Source organism: Triturus cristatus, chromosome 11 (assembly GCF_964204655.1).
Source record: "Triturus cristatus chromosome 11, aTriCri1.1, whole genome shotgun sequence".
In the NCBI taxonomy this organism is placed as follows: domain Eukaryota; kingdom Metazoa; phylum Chordata; class Amphibia; order Caudata; family Salamandridae; genus Triturus; species Triturus cristatus.
The window spans coordinates 1,168,058,958-1,168,079,118 of NC_140594.1; the positions used below are offsets into that span (position 1 = coordinate 1,168,058,958).

Here is a 20,161-nt window from a genome sequence, read left to right on the forward strand (position 1 = left end):
AGTGGGGCTACGTGGAGTGCGCGAGTGTGCGTAGATTTTGCCACACTACACGCTGCTACACTTAGCCCCACTACGCCCATTACGCTCAGGCTTGCTTACAACCGCCCGCAGGACTAACGGGGCGCCATCGTTTTCATCCAGAGTCCTGCCATAAAGACTCCTGGGGTTTGGCATAAGGCACTCCTATTGTGCTAATGAAGAGGGTGCCCATATGTGCCCTTCAGCCTCTGGATCACCATGTAGCTCCCCACCATGGCAGGCTCCATAACCTCCTGCAAGCTGCAGTTACCAGTCCTTCTAACTGGACCATTTCATGATCAACCTCTGACAGGTGCGCCCCATCCCTATCGGAGTACCGCGGGGTGTTTGCACAAGAGAGGCCACACCTTATTCACCAAGCCCTCCTGCTTGGTGGGCTTGTGCATGGCTCAATTTACCCTTCTGTAGAGTTTTGGATGCCGCCCCACAAGTTAACTACTGCTTTATTTCCCCTTCTTTACCTGCTGCTGTCTGCATGTGCCCTTTCACCCCTGCGGGGTGCACATGGCGCACAGATAGGTGCTGGCAGTTCTATAAGTTAAGAGTCAGAAGTTTCCCTCTGGGCTTCCGTCTGAAGCATCCCCCCCACCCCCACCCCCCGGAGCCAGGACTGCTCACGTATTCCTGGTTTTAAAAAGGCAGAATCCAGAGGGAGAAACTTGCTCTCACATACTTCCAAATACATCCTTCCTTCGCCACGTTTAGCTTTTCAAAAAATGATGCACGTGTGAGATTTACCACTTGTGGTGTGAAAAGTCACACTCTTCGTTCAATCAGGACCGAGCTGTGAACCAAGAGTGACATGCTGTGTGACAGCTGTGGGTGACAGTCACCCCACTGCAGTGTGTCTGTGATGTGTTTTATGTCAGCTGGTTATTTCGAGTCATGGTCGGTTCCATTCGAGCACACCTCTTTTTCATCAGTTAAAAATCTCTGCCCTATGTGCATATATATTCAAAGTGACGATTGTCGCCAGGGGGTGAAATGCTTTTATCTCCTTTACAAGTTTCCTGTCGAGGTCGTCTACAGAACAGCATGCTGCAAGACCCCCAAGCACCCACTGGCTTCTCGAGAGGGGCCAGGTGGGGCCCAACTCTACCTTTTCTGCTGTCCCCCTGTGGCCCGTCCACCACAGATGCTGAATGTGCCAGGAGGCAACACAGAAACAAGCAAACAGACTGCACCTTGTCCACACTGAATTTGCCCAACGACCTTTCATTGCAAATCAGAGGTGCTGTGTGCTTAAAATGTTTACACCTGCCTATGTATGTATGTGCAAAAACATACCTCTATAATCTTATGTACATATAAACATCTACACAATGATTGACTCTTTAGAATAAACAGATAACTGCTTGTCAAAGTCATTGAATTTACTTCCACTGGATGAAAGGCGGAGTCTGCCTGTCAGGAATGTAAAGCAGGGGCGTGCAGGTGACACTGAGATCCCATCTACAGGGGCTCAAACGGCTGGTAAAGAATCATCGACATCTGCGTCACATTGTGAACTCAGAAGCCAAGAAAGGAATGGGCGGAATCTGAGCATAACTTCCCACCCTCAGTAACAAGTTCCCCTTCCCTGTATCAAGCCCTGTTGGCTGTGGCGCGTTGGGAGGTCGGTGCGACTGTCTAAGGGACTCCATTCTTCTCACAGATGAGTTCCACCTTCACCCAACCATCCTGTCCCATGTGACATGCGTGATCTTGACATGTCAAGAAGAGAAGCAATCTTGCGTGCCGATGTGTGTGTTCTCTACTTCATGGGCGCGAGGCACGTTCAGATCATGAGGAGAGAGACTCGTTGAATGAACTTTGAGTTTTGGGGCAATGCCCCTGAACACCCCGAACTACAGGAAATAAAGAGTTAATGACTGCTGACTCTCCTTCCGTCTCTTGGGGCTGTCACTTTAGAGTTCATGCTGCCTACTTACCCTCGGGTCTGCCCACCACTGGCACTGCCTTCCTAATGTTGATGCTGCCACAATCCCATTGGTACCGCCTACCCATGGCACGGTTACTACTACCTGTAGGTGCTACTCACTGTTGGTAACGTTGTTCATTGGTGCTGAATACCATTAGTACGGCCTACAAGTGATGCTGCCTACCCTTGGCAATGCCTACATTTGGTGCAGTTGCTACTGGTACTGCTACCTGTTGGTGCTACTCATTATTGGTACTTTTCCCAAGTGGTACTACTCACCATTGGGAGTGTTATTTATTGGTACTTAATAGCATTAGTACAGTCTACAAGTGATGCTGCCTACCAGTGGTACTGCCTACCTTTGATGCTGTTACTTACTACTGACACAGCTATCCAATGGTGCTATTCACTATTGGTACTTCTCACAAGTGGTACTACTCACTGTTGGTAGTGTTGTTCACTGCTGGATACCATCAGTACGGCCTACCAGTGGTTCTGCCGCCCGCTGGTGCTGCTCGTTGTTTGTGCTTTAGTCTACAATGGTTTCTTCTCACCAATGACAACTGCTTACCATTAATTGTGCCCGCCTTTGGTACAGCTCACCATTATGAATGGGCTATCTGTGTCCTGGTCACCATTAGTGCTGCTCGTCAATGGTGCTGTTCCCATTGGTCCTGTTCCCATTGGCGATGTACCCATTGGTGCTGCTGGGTCCCGTAGGTGCTGGGTCCTATTGGTGCTGTTCTCATTGGTGCTTGGTCTAATTGGTGCTGGGTCTAATTGGTGCTGTTCTCATTGGTGCTGTTCCCATTGGTGCTGGGTCCTATTGGTGCTTCCTCTATTGGTGCTGTTTCCATTGGTGCTGGGTCCCATAGACGCTGGGTCCCATTGGTGCTGTTCTCTTTGGTCCTGTTCCCATTGGCGCTGTTCCCATTGGTGCTGGGTCCCATAGGTGCTGGGTCCCATTGGTGCTGTTCTCATTGGTGCTGGGTCTAATTTGTGCTGTTCTCATTGGTGCTGTTCCCATTGGCGCTGTTCCCATTGGTGCTGTTCCCATTGGTGCTGTTCCCATTGGTGCTGCTGGGTCCCATAGACGCTGGGTCCCATTGGTGCTGTTCTCTTTGGTGCTGTTTACATTGGTGCTGGGCACCACTGGCATTGCTTACCATTGGTATTTGCTAGATTTAGTGCTGTCTCCTTTCGTTACAGTCTACTACTGATCGTGCCACCACCAATGCTGTCAACCACTGGTACTGCCTACTCTGGGTACGCTTACCAATTGTACCGCTGACTGTTGACGATGTTCGGCATCGGTACTGCCCACCGTTGTTCTGCCTCACCATTACTACTGCCTAGCACTGGTACTGCTGATGCAAGCTGCTGCCTGCCAATCACTGCTTCCTATTGATACGTATTGCTACCGGCCCTACTACAACCGATCCCACACACATGACACTGCTTAGCATTGGTTCTGTATATAAGGTAAAATGCTAACAAGGCGGTTACTTATGAGATTGTTTGGACTTAAAGTTACTAATTAGTAAAAGTAATTAATCCAAGAACAGGTATGTGTTATTAATTAAATAAAAAACAACTTACTGGTTAATGTGTCGATCACTTACAACTCTCGCAGGATTATTCGTCGGAGCCTTAGTTTCTAAACTGCGACGTGACCCTACATGTGATCGGTCCTTAGTTGATTCAGTCCCTTTGCCTTATGTAAACTATTGGTTCAGGCCACCATACAGCAGCTACGGTCTTGCATTGTTCGTGGTTACCCTGTACCCTATTAATATTCATGGTCCTGAGGATGGCCACACCTGCTCATGACTTAGGAGGCCGAAACGTCGACGCGTTTCCAACCCTCATTTGTTACTGCCTGTATCCCTGGATTGATGGATATGTGTAAAAACTGTCTTCAGTTATCAAGAAAGTGGACTTTGCATGCATTCATCTATGAACTCTTGATAGGATTTTCAATTTAAACTACAATATGAATGTATGCAGGGGTTGACTTGTCTTATTCTACCCTACAACTGCGATTTTTTTTAAATGAAAATAATATACATGATTTATTCATATTTTCTTGTGTACGCCTGTTTCTCTCTGTTTCCTTTTCCCATTATGTTTTTATTTAATTAAAAACACGTGCCTGTTTTGGATTAATTCCCTTTGCTAGCTAGTAACTTCCGGTTCAAATATTCTCAGAAGTGATCCCCTCGTTTGCACTTTACTTGTATAGTGCAGACACCCTGGCTTCAGGCGTGTTATTGTGCCGTCCATCCTTTTTATGTTGTTAGCAGTGGCTTTGCTCGCCATCAGTTCCTGCTGCTGTTGGGACAGTGCGCACTTCCCACTGCCCTGTCACAGCTATCTCGGGTTACAGGCATGTCTGTAATGCTGCATGAGCCCTCCTTCTGTTAATGCTTCTCACCACTGCTAATGCTCACCACTGGTGCGCCTGCCTCTTGCACTGCTCACCGAAGGTGCAGCCGCTGAGATACACTGCCTGTCTTTTCTTCTGCTTATCACAGCTACTGCCCATAGCTGCTTCTGCCCATAATTTCTACTGACTGCCAGTGCTATCGACCAGTATTGGCACTGTTTGCATCGTACTACCTACCTACGTCCGTTAGTACGTACCCTTGTTACTGCTTACCGTTGTTACTGCCTACCATGTTACTGACTTCCAGGGCTATAGCAGCATCGGTACTGTTTGCCCATCGTAGTACCTACCTACGTTTGTTTCTACTTACCTTTGTTACTGCTTACCTTTGTTACTGCCTCCTATTCTTACTGCCTGCCAGTGCTATAGCAGCATTGGTACTGTTGGCCCGTGGTGCAGCTGACCTTACCTAGTGTCTAGCATCGCTACTCCCTGTGATTACAGCGCCTAACAATGCTAGCGCCTCTCACAGCTGCCGCTCACCCCACAGCCCCTAAGAGTACCCCACACTCTTCTGACCTCCAAAGGTGGGCGCTGTGCGGCCGGTTTCAGAATCAGAGGCTCGCACTTTACTCCGGCTCTGACAGCTGAACAGACCCAGGCCGGATCCTGTGTAAACTGCTTCCTGTCCCTGTGTGTGTGGGGAGGGGGGGGCTGTAAACATGAGTCATGGATGTATTTAAATCACACAGTACACGTGTTTTCAGATACTGTCCCAAAGACATGTCGTTTCTTTCTCCGTGGACCAACCTTGTTAATGTAATCTACTCTCAAGCAGACCCCGAGTCCCCCCCCCCACACACACACACACTCCCCTATGCACCGCATCCCACACTAGAGTTGTTCCATTAACACACTTGTCAGCAGTAAAGCTCCATACTTCCGCTTGGAGCTCTTTCAACACCCCACAAAGCCAGCTGATTGGTGGAGGCGGCGCAGACTCACAAGCATTGTCTATGTCTTTTCGTGTTCACGTCATGCGGTTTATGACCTTGTACATGCTCTGCAGGTGACTAAAGATGGTTCCCTTTGTGTTGCAGAACCCCAGCTGAAAGGGATCGTCACGAGGTTATTCAGCCAGCAGGGCTACTTCCTGCAGATGCACCCGGACGGCACCATTGATGGGACGAAGGACGAGAACAGCGACTACAGTAAGGGCCTTTGTTAACCACTCCCAGGCACGCTTCACCTCTCCGGGGCCTGAGATCTGAGGCCTCTGGTGCCAAACACCACAACCAAGTTACCCACTCCCAGTCACGCATCACCTCTCCGGGGCCTCGGGGCTGAGGCACTTGTGCCAAACACCACAACCAAGTTACCCACTCCCTGTCACGCTTCACCTCTCCGGGGCCTCGGGGCTGAGGCACTTGTGCCAAACCCCACAACCAAGTTACCCACTCCCTGTCACGCTTCACATCTCCTGAGCCTCAGGTCTGAGGAACTTGTGGCAACACCACAACTGTGTTATCCACTCCCTGTCACGCTTTCCGTCTCCTGGGCCTCAGATCTGAGACCTCTGGTGCCAAACACCAGAACCAAGTTACCAGCTTCCAGTCATGCTTCACATCTCCTGGGCTTAAGGTCTGAGGCCTCTGGTGCCAAACACCACAACCAAGTTACCCAGCTCCCGGCCACGCTTCACATCTCCTGGGCCTCACGTCTGAGGAACATGTGTCAAACACCACAACCGAGTTACCCACTCCCTGTCACGCTTCCCGTCTCCTGGGCCTCAGATCTGAGGGACTTGGGTCAAACACCACAATCAAGTTACCCATCTCCAGGTCACGCTTCACATCTCCTGGGCCTGAGGTCTGAGACCTCTGGTGCCAAACACCACAACCGAGTTACCCACTCCCTGGCATGGTTCACCTCTCCGAGACCTGAGGTCTGAGGCCTCTGGTGTCAAACACCACAACCAAGTTACCCAGCTCCCGGCCACGCTTCACATCTCCTGGGCCTGAGGTCTGAGGCACTTGTGTTAAACACCACAACCGAGTTACCCACTCCCTGGCACGCTTCCCGTCTCCTGGGCCTCAGATCTGAGGCCTCTGGTGCCAAACACCACAACCAAGTAACCAGCTCTCATTCATGCTTCACATCTCCTGGGCTTGAGGTCTGAAGCCTCAGGTGCCAAACACCACAACCAAGTTACCAGCTCCCAGGTATGCTTCAAATCTCCTGGGCCTGAGGTCTGGGGCATCTGGTACCAAACGCTACAATCAAGTTACCAGCTCCCTGTCACGCTTCACATATCCGAGGCCTTAGGTCTGAGACACTTGTGTCAAACACAACAACCAAGTTACCAGCTCCCAGGCATGCTTCACTTCTCTTATGCCTCTGGTAGATCTACACCTACCCCAGATCCTTCAAAGTTTGCAATAATTCATCTCTGACTGAAAAACATAAACAGTTACAGCTCTCAAATGTATTTCAATGATTAGAACATTGATTCAAAATGTGTGTTTTGATTGGTATATTTTGGACAACTTTACCTGAACTCTGAAAATGTCAGCTCCATCTGCCACCCAAGGCAAGCTATGAATCCAGAGTTTCGTCTGAGGTTTGTTGCAGAGCAGAACACCATTTCAGGCAGACATTCAGAAGTTGGCAATTGAAGTTGCAGAGACGTATTATTATATTATGAATATGTCAGACCTATTGACCACAGTAATTTTACATGTGTAGATCCAGTCACATATAAATGTATTCTTGCTTCTAAGTATAAATCAGCACGTTTTCTCTGTTCACCATTTTGAAGTGTAGATTTACAACTAAGTGCGCCTATTCCTCTGCGCCTTAAGTCGTGTGGTGGCAACATCTAAAAACATAATTTATGAATCTGAACCTACTACTAGAACTTTTCACATGTGAGTGACTGGGACAGGGATTTCCTATAAGAAAGTATATGGATAAATATTTGTGTTTATTAATTCTTAAAGAAATATAAAAAAATATGTTTCACATGAAATAAACATGTGTCAACGTGTATATTAATTGCAAAATATTACAAATTTATTAAAAGTTTAATCATTTCAATATATTAATTTAATTGATAAATCTTATTTTTAATCAAGATTAAAAACCCATGATCACTAGCATTTTAATACTTAATTTAGATTTAGCACATTTCATTAAAGCCTATGTGTTTGTGTATTTAAAAATGTGTTTTTCATTAACAGTTAAAAAGTATATATTTTTAAATACGTTCATTGTTAATTTTTACAATTTGTAAATATGTATTAAATGTAATCTACATTTCAATCTCTTAAAACAATGATGTGCTTATTTCATGTGAGGTTTAAATGATTTAATTCATTTTATATAATTTCCTATTAGGTGTTATATTAGGCCCACGCCTCAAGTGTTTTCTATGGGAGTGAGGTGCAGTACTTGAGAGGGCCCATGTGTGGCGCTAGACTTTCCCCAAGGCTAGGATGGAGTAAATCTATCACATTTTGTGCCCTTTTGGGCTGTAGTAACAATAAAAGAGCTGTTTGTGAGAAGCAATGGTCGTTCTCATGTGGGTGGGTGCCTCCATAAGCCCCTCCCTACCCCTTCCAAAACCCTTCCCAATTAGTTGTAAGTATTTCTAATTTTTCATCCTCTCCCCATTGACTCCACCACATTTACTAGAAATACGTATACTTGTTTGCAGAGATTTTTGAAATGTTGACGGAGTTCTCCTTATAGAAACTTTAGGTGAGGGGAAGGTCTCCTGACGTAGGTTTGTGAATAGCGTATTGTAGTATGTGAGCGTATTACTGTAGTACTACTTTACATACTACAAAATGCAATTTGTGAATAGGCCGCAGTAATTACTAGCTGTACTTTTGAAGTTAACTTACAATATGACACAGTCCCACAGTAGTAAGGCTGGACCTAAGGTGAAGGGAAAACCCTTTCCACTGTGAAGCAGAGCACACTCCAGAGAGAGTCCATGTACAGTTGGCTGTGTGTGGAAACACAACACTAGTTCATAGTGGAGCAGCTAAAGACCAAGGTCTGCCAAAAGAGGGACCCTGATATGAAAAACCTAGACCTGAGATAGTGACGGAAGATGCCCACTGTGAATTCATAATAAACGCCTAGAGGCATGACCTTAGCAGGGCAAGGCTTACCTTTCGCACTCACCAGGGAAACAGATCTCAGGAATTGGCTCCCAGACAGGAAGTTATCCCAGAATCCTCATAGTTGCCATCTTGGAATGGGATAACCTAAAGGAAAAACATAGAACAACAGCCATCATGAGTAGGTCTATATATAGGATTCTGCATACCTTCCTATAAGGTCAGCTGGAAAAAGAAAATGCCCTGGATGTCAAGGAACTCAGGAGGCAGGTAAAACCTCATGCCCCCCAAGAGCCAGTCATGCTGATATGTTGGAATGATGCGGGGCCTTTAATACACTGAGGATAAATCCACTGGAAGGTCTGGCACTACCGGTAAGTACTGCTGGACACGCGGGTCTCTGACACACCCATGATCCCATTCTCAAGCGTTTTGTAGGGACAGGCATGACAGTACGCCTCCCCCTCCAGAAGCTCCTGGTTTGTGTGGGTTTTGTCTGAATAACTGATGGGTCAAGACTGGAGCAAGAACAATAATCTACCCAAAATCACTCTCTATAGGAGGGTACCCTTCCCAGTTTATCAAAAACTGGAACTTCCCTCGTGATATCCGTGAGTCACAGATGTCCTGACCTTCACATTCAGGAGAATTGTTAACAAAGATTGCCAGAGAGCGTTGATAGGGATTAAGACAAAAAAGCCTTAGCTGAGATGTATGGAAAACTAGATAAATCTTCCATCGCAAAGGAAGATGAAGTTTGAAGGCTGCTGGGTTGATCTTTTCCATGATTTTAAAAGGTCCATTCATAGAATTGAGTTTTAAACTTATTTGAAGACAAATTGGATGTAAGATATCCTGATGATAACCAGACCTTGCTTCCTATCTTGTATTTAGAAGAAGGACTTCTATAGATATCAGTACCATGTTTCATCTTTACTTTAGTCTTGTGTAGGTTTTCTTGGATTTTCTGTCTTAAGGATTGAAAATGATCCACAAATCTAGAGGCTGCTGTCACGGAAGACATTACTCGATGAACCAAAAGAAATGCTCTAGCATGAAAACCTTGTAAACAAAAATTGGGAAGTCTGTTTAGCACTGTGTATAGAGTTATTGTATGAAAATTCAACTTGAGCTAGATAAGAAGCTCAATCGAATGGAATTACAAAATCAACACCGATATTGTTCTAGACTTTGTTTAAGCTGTTCAGTCTGAGCATTAGACTGAGTTTGGAAACCAGAGAACAGAGAAAATTGAATCTGTAAAATTTTACAAAATGCCTTCAAAAATGGGAAATAAGGTTGGAATCACAGTCAGAGATTATTACTCGTGGTAAGCCGTGAAGACGAAAATGTCTTGTAAATGATCGGAGCCAGGGATTCAGCTGATGCCATTCTCTGCTAAGGCATCAAAAGACTCATCTTGGAAAAAAACATCCATAGCAACCACTATTACTCTATCGCCATCCAATGGTGGAAGACGTGCAATAAAATCAGTGGCGATGGTAAGAGGTAAACAAGCATTTGCAAGCACCAGGGTCAGTTAATGACAAACATCTCTTTGGACTGGTGCACAGTCTCCTTGCAATCCAAGGAAGTCCAAGTGACTGGGAGACCAGGTCCACGTCCAATGAAACCAGGCGCTTTGGGTGAAATGGAGAAAAGAACTGTAGTGAGTCACTCTGAACTGTTTGGTCCATAACACATGTGCGGTGATGACACGCATGTTGTTTCTGAGCTAATACATATAAGGACCATCATGATCGAGCTCAGTTTAGGTACTGCGTCCAAAGTGCCCAATTTGTGGTTATTGCCCCAATACTGCAACACCACATTGGCAATGAAGCGAGACGGACCTCCTGACTTTTGTGCTCCCAGTTCACCGGACTCGGTGAGTCAGCCCGAAAAGACTCTGAATGCTCCACCATTCCAGAGCTACTGAGCATGACGAAAATACGAAAAGGTGCACAGCCAGCGAGAAACATCAGCTCCTGCGACCTGCCTGCTTGTGAAAGTGGTTCATTTGGTACAAACCCAAGGCTCATTGGAGCATGACTCACCTGGAGCCCAGTAAAATACTGGTAGAGCAGAGCATTTGGATTGATGCTTCCAAGCACTGGTGAGTAGAAACAGCACTCGCCCACCCCGTGCCATCATTCAGCCACAACGCAGGCACTGCGACTGGAGGGGAAGCCATGTGATGGAACGATCGACAATAATAGAGCAGAGCAGAAAGACATGAGTACTGAACCCTGACCAAAAGCGATTCGGAAACAGGCACCCCAGACATTTTATTCCTGCTAAACTGCCAGAACTTGACAGAAGGAGCCAAGGAAGGCAGTGTCCATGCCCTCATGAGACTCTCTGCAGCAGAACCCCAACAAGCAGTTGTAACACAAGCCATCCCACAGCCACTCGGGGAGTGGTAGTCCTGGCAATACATGCGGACAACATCATCAGAAGTATGTCCCCTTTTTGTGAGCTCTGCACCCCCAGTCTGCATGGGCAGGCTCAATAGTAAGTTTGTGGCTACCACAAAGACAGACCCGAGGGTAAAGAGACAGCTCCTGTTACACTGTGCGGGGAAGACATATATGAGCTTTTCCTGAACCTGCCAAATGTCGACAATGACTATAATGCAGCAGTCGTCACAGTTGAAGCCGATTTTAACCCACAAATCAATCCTGATTACGAATGATTTGTGTTAGGACAAGCCAAACAGAAGGAAGTTGATTGGTTATTTCTATGCCCTCCTCAGGAAATTACCTGCTTCCAACACTGAAGCTAATGTGAACAAAGAAGTAAGGGCACAACTTATTCAGTGACAGCAATGCCTGTTCTAAGGATTTAGATCCTCAGAAAGTCAAGACCATCCTACTCACGCTGGGCTGGTCACACAAGCAAGCCAACCCTGTGCAACCATGACGGAAACAGCACTGCCAAGAAGGGCGTAGACTGGTCACACAAGCAAGCCACCCTGTGCAACCATGACGGAAACAGCACTGCCAAGAAGGGCGTAGACTGGTCACACAAGCAAGCCACCCTGTGCAACCATGACGGAAACAGCACTGCCAAGAAGGGCGTAGACTGGTCACACAAGCAAGCCACCCTGTGCAACCATGATGGAAACAGCACTGCCAAGAAGGGCATAGACTGGTCACACAAGCAAGCCAACCCTGTGCAACCATGATGGAAACAGCACTGCCAAGAAGGGCGTAGACTGGTCACACAAGCAAGCCACCCTGTGCAACCATGACGGAAACAGCACTGCCAAGAAGGGCGTAGACTGGTCACACAAGCAAGCCACCCTGTGCAACCATGATGGAAACAGCACTGCCAAGAAGGGCGTAGACTGGTCACACAAGCAAGCCACCCTGTGCAACCATGATGGAAACAGCACTGCCAAGAAGGGCATAGACTGATCACACAAGCAAGCCAACCCTGTGCAACCATGATGGAAACAGCACTGCCAAGAAGGGCGTAGACTGGTTACACAAGCAAGCCAACCCTGTGCAACCATGATGGAAACAGCACTGCCAAGAAGGGAGTAGACTGGTCACACAAGCAAGCCACCCTGTACAACCATGATGGAAACAGCACTGCCAAGAAGGGCGTGGAGTGGTCACACAAGCAAGCCAACCCTGTGCAACCATGATGGAAACAGCACTGCCAAGAAGGGCGTAGACTGGTTACACAAGCAAGCCAACCTTGTGCAACCATGATGGTTACAGCACTGCCAAGAAGGGCGTAGACTGGTCACACAAGCAAGCCAACCCTGTGCAACCATTATGGAAACAGCACTGCCAAGAAGGGCGTAAACTGGTCACACAAGCAAGCCAACCCTGTACAACCATGATGGAAACAGCACTGCCAAGAAGGGAGTAGACTGGTCACACAAGCAAGCCACCCTGTGCAACCATGATGGAAACAGAACTGCCAAGAAGGGCGTAGACTGGTCACACAAGCAAGCCAACCCTGTGCAACCATGATGGAAACGGCACTGCCAAGAAGGGCGTAGACTGGTCACACAAGCAAGCCAACCCTGTGCAGCCATGATGGAAACAGCACTGCCAAGAAGGGCGTAGACTGGTCACACAAGCAAGCCACCCTGTGCAACCATGATGGAAACAGCACTGCCAAGAAGGGCGTAGACTGGTCACACAAGCAAGCCACCCTGTGCAACCATGATGGAAACAGCACTGCCAAGAAGGGCATAGACTGGTCACACAAGCAAGCCAACCCTGTGCAACCATGATGGAAACAGCACTGCCAAGAAGGGCGTAGACTGGTCACACAAGCAAGCCAACCTTGTGCAACCATGATGGTTACAGCACTGCCAAGAAGGGCGTAGACTGGTCACACAAGCAAGCCAACCCTGTGCAACCATTATGGAAACAGCACTGCCAAGAAGGGCGTAAACTGGTCACACAAGCAAGCCAACCCTGTACAACCATGATGGAAACAGCACTGCCAAGAAGGGAGTAGACTGGTCACACAAGCAAGCCACCCTGTGCAACCATGATGGAAACAGAACTGCCAAGACGGGCGTAGACTGGTCACACAAGCAAGCCAACCCTGTGCAACCATGATGGAAACGGCACTGCCAAGAAGGGCGTAGACTGGTCACACAAGCAAGCCACCCTGTGCAACCATGATGGAAACAGCACTGCCAAGAAGGGCATAGACTGATCACACAAGCAAGCCAACCCTGTGCAACCATGATGGAAACAGCACTGCCAAGAAGGGCGTAGACTGGTTACACAAGCAAGCCAACCCTGTGCAACCATGATGGAAACAGCACTGCCAAGAAGGGAGTAGACTGGTCACACAAGCAAGCCACCCTGTACAACCATGATGGAAACAGCACTGCCAAGAAGGGCGTGGAGTGGTCACACAAGCAAGCCAACCCTGTGCAACCATGATGGAAACAGCACTGCCAAGAAGGGCGTAGACTGGTTACACAAGCAAGCCAACCTTGTGCAACCATGATGGTTACAGCACTGCCAAGAAGGGCGTAGACTGGTCACACAAGCAAGCCAACCCTGTGCAACCATTATGGAAACAGCACTGCCAAGAAGGGCGTAAACTGGTCACACAAGCAAGCCAACCCTGTACAACCATGATGGAAACAGCACTGCCAAGAAGGGAGTAGACTGGTCACACAAGCAAGCCACCCTGTGCAACCATGATGGAAACAGAACTGCCAAGAAGGGCGTAGACTGGTCACACAAGCAAGCCAACCCTGTGCAACCATGATGGAAACGGCACTGCCAAGAAGGGCGTAGACTGGTCACACAAGCAAGCCAACCCTGTGCAGCCATGATGGAAACAGCACTGCCAAGAAGGGCGTAGACTGGTCACACAAGCAAGCCACCCTGTGCAACCATGATGGAAACAGCACTGCCAAGAAGGGCGTAGACTGGTCACACAAGCAAGCCACCCTGTGCAACCATGATGGAAACAGCACTGCCAAGAAGGGCATAGACTGGTCACACAAGCAAGCCAACCCTGTGCAACCATGATGGAAACAGCACTGCCAAGAAGGGCGTAGACTGGTCACACAAGCAAGCCAACCTTGTGCAACCATGATGGTTACAGCACTGCCAAGAAGGGCGTAGACTGGTCACACAAGCAAGCCAACCCTGTGCAACCATTATGGAAACAGCACTGCCAAGAAGGGCGTAAACTGGTCACACAAGCAAGCCAACCCTGTACAACCATGATGGAAACAGCACTGCCAAGAAGGGAGTAGACTGGTCACACAAGCAAGCCACCCTGTGCAACCATGATGGAAACAGAACTGCCAAGACGGGCGTAGACTGGTCACACAAGCAAGCCAACCCTGTGCAACCATGATGGAAACGGCACTGCCAAGAAGGGCGTAGACTGGTCACACAAGCAAGCCAAACCTGTGCAGCCATGATGGAAACAGCTCTGCCACGAAGGGCCTAGACTGGTCACACAAGCAAGCCAACCCTGTACAACCATGATGGTTACAGCACTGCCAAGAAGGGCGTAGACTGGTCACACAAGCAAGCCAACCCTGTGCAGCCATGCTGGAAACAGCACTGCCAAGAAGGGCGTAGACTGGTCACACAAGCAAGCCAACCCTGTGCAGCCATGATGGAAACAGCACTGCCAAGAAGGGCGTAGACTGGTCACACAAGCAAGCCAACCCTGCGCAACCATGCTGGAAACAGCACTGCCAAGAGGGGCGTAGATTGGTCACACAAGCAAGCCAACCCTGCGCAACCATGATGGAAACAGCACTGCCAAGAAGGACGTGGACTGGTCACACAAGCAAGCCAACCCTGTGCAACCATGATGGAAACAGCACTGCCAAGAAGGACGTGGACTGGTCACACAAGCAAGCCAACCCTGTGCAACCATGATGGAAACAGCACTGCCAAGAAGGACGTGGACTGGTCACACAAGCAAGCCAACCCTGTGCAACCATGATGGAAACAGCACTGCCAAGAAGGACGTGGACTGGTCACACAAGCAAGCCAACCCTGTGCAACCATGATGGAAACAGCACTGCCAAGAAGGACGTGGACTGGTCACACTGCCAAGAAGGGCGTAGAAGAGTGGGACGAGTTGCCACGTCCAGTCAAGACTGAAATAGTGGACGCCGTCTGAGCCAAAGTGACCACCTGATTAAATACTTGTCAAAAAGAGCAAACCAAAGTGAACAAACTGTGTATGGGTATTGTGGTTTGGATCTCAAACAGCAACCACTGCCATGCTCAAGGGAAAACATCCTGCGCTTGAGGGAGACTAAATCACTTTCAGAGTGTGTAGAGGGGACTAGAGGACTCCGCCAGCAGAAGAGGACCAGTGGCAACAGGGGTGCATGTCATACACTCCACATCTGAAGACATGCAGCACTAAACACCACCGACAGGAGAATGAATGCATCTCCAAGAATTCACCACTGGGAGTAAAGGTGTTCAAAATATCTGCCAAAGACCAAGAGAATGCTGGAAGAAAGACCCTGCCTAATGTGAAGTCAAAATATATGAACTAATGACCATTGTTCCCTTGTACTTTGGAAATGTCATAGCTGTTAACGACAGGAAGCACTTTGCGAATATCAAATCCAAACCATTGTTGAAGCCAACCAGGAAATGCAGCTATAGGTACCGAAGCCACAAATCACATCGTACAGCAGGGGGTTCTCACTACATCGATTCAGAACCACAAAGTAGTGCTCCAGACAATCTTCTTCATCCCGGAAAGGGGCATAGGAACCCTTTTCAGTTGTCCATGTTCGAAAACCACCGGCTCATTTTCTGTGCTCTTAGTATAAACACCAGAAATATAGACAGTATCCTGAACAAGTTAAAAAGAACTGGTCATGGGTTTTGGATCTCTCAGTCGAAACCAGTGAAACTGCACAGTGATGAATCCATACAACTGATGCTTTCAGACACAAAATACATTTTCATTTACATCAAAAAGTAGAAGGCAGAACTGATGAGATCAGATAAATGGGGGGGAGAATGAAAAAGTCATCGGGCCGCCACTATGGGTCTCACCCATGGTGGTAGCGACCACATCCAACCACCCTGAAACCATGTGAATACGTATAAACACGAGAATGCAGAACTTGACCACCCAAAGGGCGAGTCACATTACCCTCAAAATAGACAAACTTTTTGCAAATTTAAGTAGAGAAAGAATGTTTTCCAAGAAAAATGTACATACCCGATACTGCTGCATGAAGTCAATAGATACCTCACTAGGTTTTCTTTGCCTGTTGGGCTTAGGAGAGATACCTTGTTAAGAAAAACCTAGAACTGAGATGGTCTTGGATGGCGTCCACTGGGAACTCATAATAAATGCCTAGTGACATCACCTTAGTGTTAACTTTTGCACTCACAAGGGAAACTGATTTCAGGAATTGCCACAGATGCCAAAAAACCGAGGCTGAAGGACATAAGACAGGAGAAGAAGGGGTGAAGAATGTGAAGAAAGAACTCTAAGAAGACTTTGGAGCACCTGCCTCCATGCTTCTGATGCTTTAATACTCCCAGACAGGAAGCTATCCCAGAATCCTCATTGTTGCCATCTTGGAATGGGATAACATGGAGAAAAAACACAGAAGAGCAGCCATCATGGATAGGTTTATATATAGAACTCTGCGTAACTTCCTATAAGGTGAGCTGGAAAAAGATGATGACATGAATTACAAGGAACTCAGGAGACGGGTTCAGAAGATATATGAGATGGAGTTTTTAGATGTCCTCTGCCGCTGCGGTGTTCCAAAATGCAGAAAGGGGGACACTGACTCGTCTTTTTGGCTTTATCAACTAGAGCGACGATGACCCTCATTTAGTCTGGGCCGGATTTACTATTTGTTAATTCCTCCCGGGGCAAAGTCCACTACCGCACTTTATATGTTTTCCAGGGCACAATAACCACATAATTCCAAGTTTTCTGCTTCACAATAATGGATTACTCATGAAGGAGAGACACGGTTTGCCAAAGCCATGTGAGGAGTTCTGTGCCATCACTTTGCACACACTTTCAAAAACAGGCCCAGGATTTATGGTTCACAAAACATCACTTGAGGAGGTGAGTGATGACACCGATTTACTCTCATTATCCTGGAGATATGCCTCATTTTTCAAGTAAATGTTTAAATGATCTCTCATAATTGACTTGCTAATTAAAGATACAAATGAGGCTGATGCAGTGCCGCATTGACAATGCAATTGATTACCTGTAGTTTCAGAGCCTGTGAGGAGAGGGTTGAGAGGCAGAGATAACGCTCAGTTTCTTACCCACCACTGGTCCCCTCCAGCCGAGCTCATCCGCGTGGTACCCGAGGAGTACTCGGCTCTCAAGATGCGACACTGTAGGGCACACCACACAGGCTGCTCTTAATGAGGAAAGTTATTCAAAGGAAACTTTTACATCTGTCTGGAAACAAGAAGATGGATCAAAACTTAAATCCTAAATCAATTCTCTCATACCAGGACCATCCTATTTCCTCTGTCCCCAAAAGCACAGCGACATAAAAAAACACCATCTACAGAAAAGCAGCCATTTTGCAAACCTTGTGCTCCTACTCAGCTCCAACCCTAAGTGACACCCTTCGATTGCTTCTAAAGAACCTCGCCTTGTGGAAGAGAGGACAGGGGTCTCTCTGCATCCTCCTTGTGATGCTGCTGACATCATAGAAACAGTTTGATTGTCGCGACTGTATTTGCAATCTGCATTATAAAAATATTTATTAGTCACTGCAGTGTGTCTGAGCATCCTGTAATGTTGGTGCTAGAAGAGGGACTTTTACTGTAAAGAGAATTCACTACAAACTAGTGAATACCCTGTTGACATCTTTGAAGAATGTGTGACTACAAGACAGCACCACCCGCATGAACCGCATGACCCGTGGCATAACAAACTAGAGGAAAAACCTCTGGGAAAAGAGCACAGCAGTTGAAAGCGTTAGGCCTCAGGAGTGTGCATGGTGTGCGTGCACGAGAGAGCAGCGATACACAAAACGTAGACCCAATCGAGCTCCTGGAAAGCCCCAGACCCAATCAGGCTCCTGGAGTGGGTGGAAACATGTTGGCAAGAAGGGTATAATTGAACAATTATATTTAATAGAACCCAAGAAATTCACAATTTTATTTATACCCTAGGTACCCTCAAAATAAAGAAGCATCTTTGGGTATACCTAGAGGTATTTTTAACTAATCACTCTTCTGGATCCCTGCATGTCCAGCGTGACTTTATCAAAGAACTCCCATTCCATTTATGGTTGTGTCTGCCCTGGTGGTACCATCTTACCAGGGTGTGGATAGACGCCGATGATGAAGCATGTCAAGATAAGTGAGTGAGGTGTCTACTCCAATATCTTGGGATATTCCACTACATTTGGATACGGCAGATGCGAATACCAACTTCCTGATACAGAGGGAATCTCTTTTCTTCCCCAGTTAGAATTCTTGATCAATCAGTTGCTCGTGTGCGAGAGTATCGGCAGCGGGAGAGTGCAACTGGTTCAATTGTCTCTCGTTCTCCATTGTGATAACAAATGATCCATGATTACCATAGCAAATGTAATGAACTCAGCACCGTGTCTGAATATTAACACATTTCTGCAATGAAACAAGAATGTCTTTGTTGTCAAACTTTTCTTTGGCACATTGAAGAGTTGGGCAGATCCTGTGAAAAAACACCTGTGTCCATCCTAAGCTGCTATTTCTGAATACCTCAAGCATGCCTGGAAACTGACCAGGGAGACCAACATTTTGTGGACAACAAGGAAAGCTGGAAGTGTGATCTTACTGTAATCTTGTGTTACACCGTACTTGGTGACGCTGTGAGGTCACTTCAGGATACTCACTGCCTCTTGTGACCCATGTGCTTCCTCGTGCAACTTGACCACAGATAGTGGAATCAAGTCCACAGGGACACACACCTAGAGCTGCTGGTCTATGAAAGCATCCGAAAACTAAGGCTCCAGGCCTCCTGCCCACAGAGAACACCTCAGTCAATATTCAGATAACTCTCTAAGGCTCTAGTGCTTCTGCCCAAGCAGGAAACCTCATGAATATTCAGAAGACATCCTAATCCGCCTCCCTAGTATTGGCCAAAAAGACAACCTCATGAATATTCAGAAGCATCTCTAAGACTCTAGTCTGCCGACACAGACCACCTCATTAATCTTCAGAAGCTTCTCTAGGACTCTAGTGTCACCAAATAAAACATCTCATGCATATCCAAGAGACTTTCTAAGGTTCTAGTCTTCCTGCCGACACAGATTTCAGAAGTCTCTCTAATACTGTATATTGGCCAAAAGAACTGCCACATGAATAGTGAGATTCCTCTTCGGGCCTGATTTAGCTCCCGGTGGAAGGTTACTCCGGTACAATGGTGACGGTTATCCCGTCCGCCGAAATATAAATCCTATTATATCCTATGGGATTTATATTTTGGCAGACGGGATATCCGTCACCAGATCTAGGCAGATGGGATATCCGTCACTGTTGAGATTGAATAACCTGTCCACCAAGATGTAAATTTGGCCCTAAGACTCTAGTTCTACCCACACAGACCTCCTTATGAATATTCAGGAGCCCGGCGGCAGCTCTGTAATCTAGACAGTCCCATCTGACGGGAGCCAACAGACGACAGAAACTGTTTGCAGAAATGGGAACATAGTATATCATGACCCATGGGTCTCCTTAAAGCAGGGGTCTTCAAACTGTGGGGCGCGACCCCCAGGGGGGCCGTGGAGTGATGCAAAGGGGGTCGCGCCGTCCCAGTCACACTTCTGCCCAGGCCCCCCCCCCCCACCTTCCCCGTCCTGTGTCTCAGCCCGGGCTGCTGCAGTGAAACTTGAGCTGCTGGGGGCTCAGCTGGGCAGTGTCTGGATTCCTATCTCCGGCACCCCCGTGTTTTTTCACAGGTCTTTAAAGACCATTTAACATGCCTTTGTAAACTGCTTACAGAGGCTTAGGCTTTTTTGCTGGTTCCAGTACCCCCTGGGTCCCCACCGTGCTGTTTCCTTACATTTGGATTTTACATTCACTGCCATAGTGTGAGAATGCATTTCATGGAAAGGAATACAAAGTTGGCTTCCTGGGGGCGCCATGTGTGTGAAAGTTTATTGTGCTTTTGAAGCACCTGCTGCAGTGTTTCTTTCCACAGGCAATTACCAGGCCTCACATAAATGTC

The 20,161-nt window shown here is 47.4% G+C and overlaps 1 protein-coding gene across 5 annotated transcripts in view; it reads left to right on the top strand.

Annotated features, from left to right (window-relative positions):
• Positions 1-20,161, top strand: part of FGF12 (fibroblast growth factor 12) — a 909,266-nt gene that overhangs the window by 546,857 nt on the left and 342,248 nt on the right. For all 5 annotated transcript variants that reach the window (XM_085635864.1, XM_085635865.1, XM_085635863.1 and 2 more), the window contains one exon: positions 5,447-5,557. In XM_085635864.1, coding sequence (XP_085491990.1) covers positions 5,447-5,557 — 111 coding nt within the window. The remainder of the gene's footprint in view (positions 1-5,446; positions 5,558-20,161) is intronic.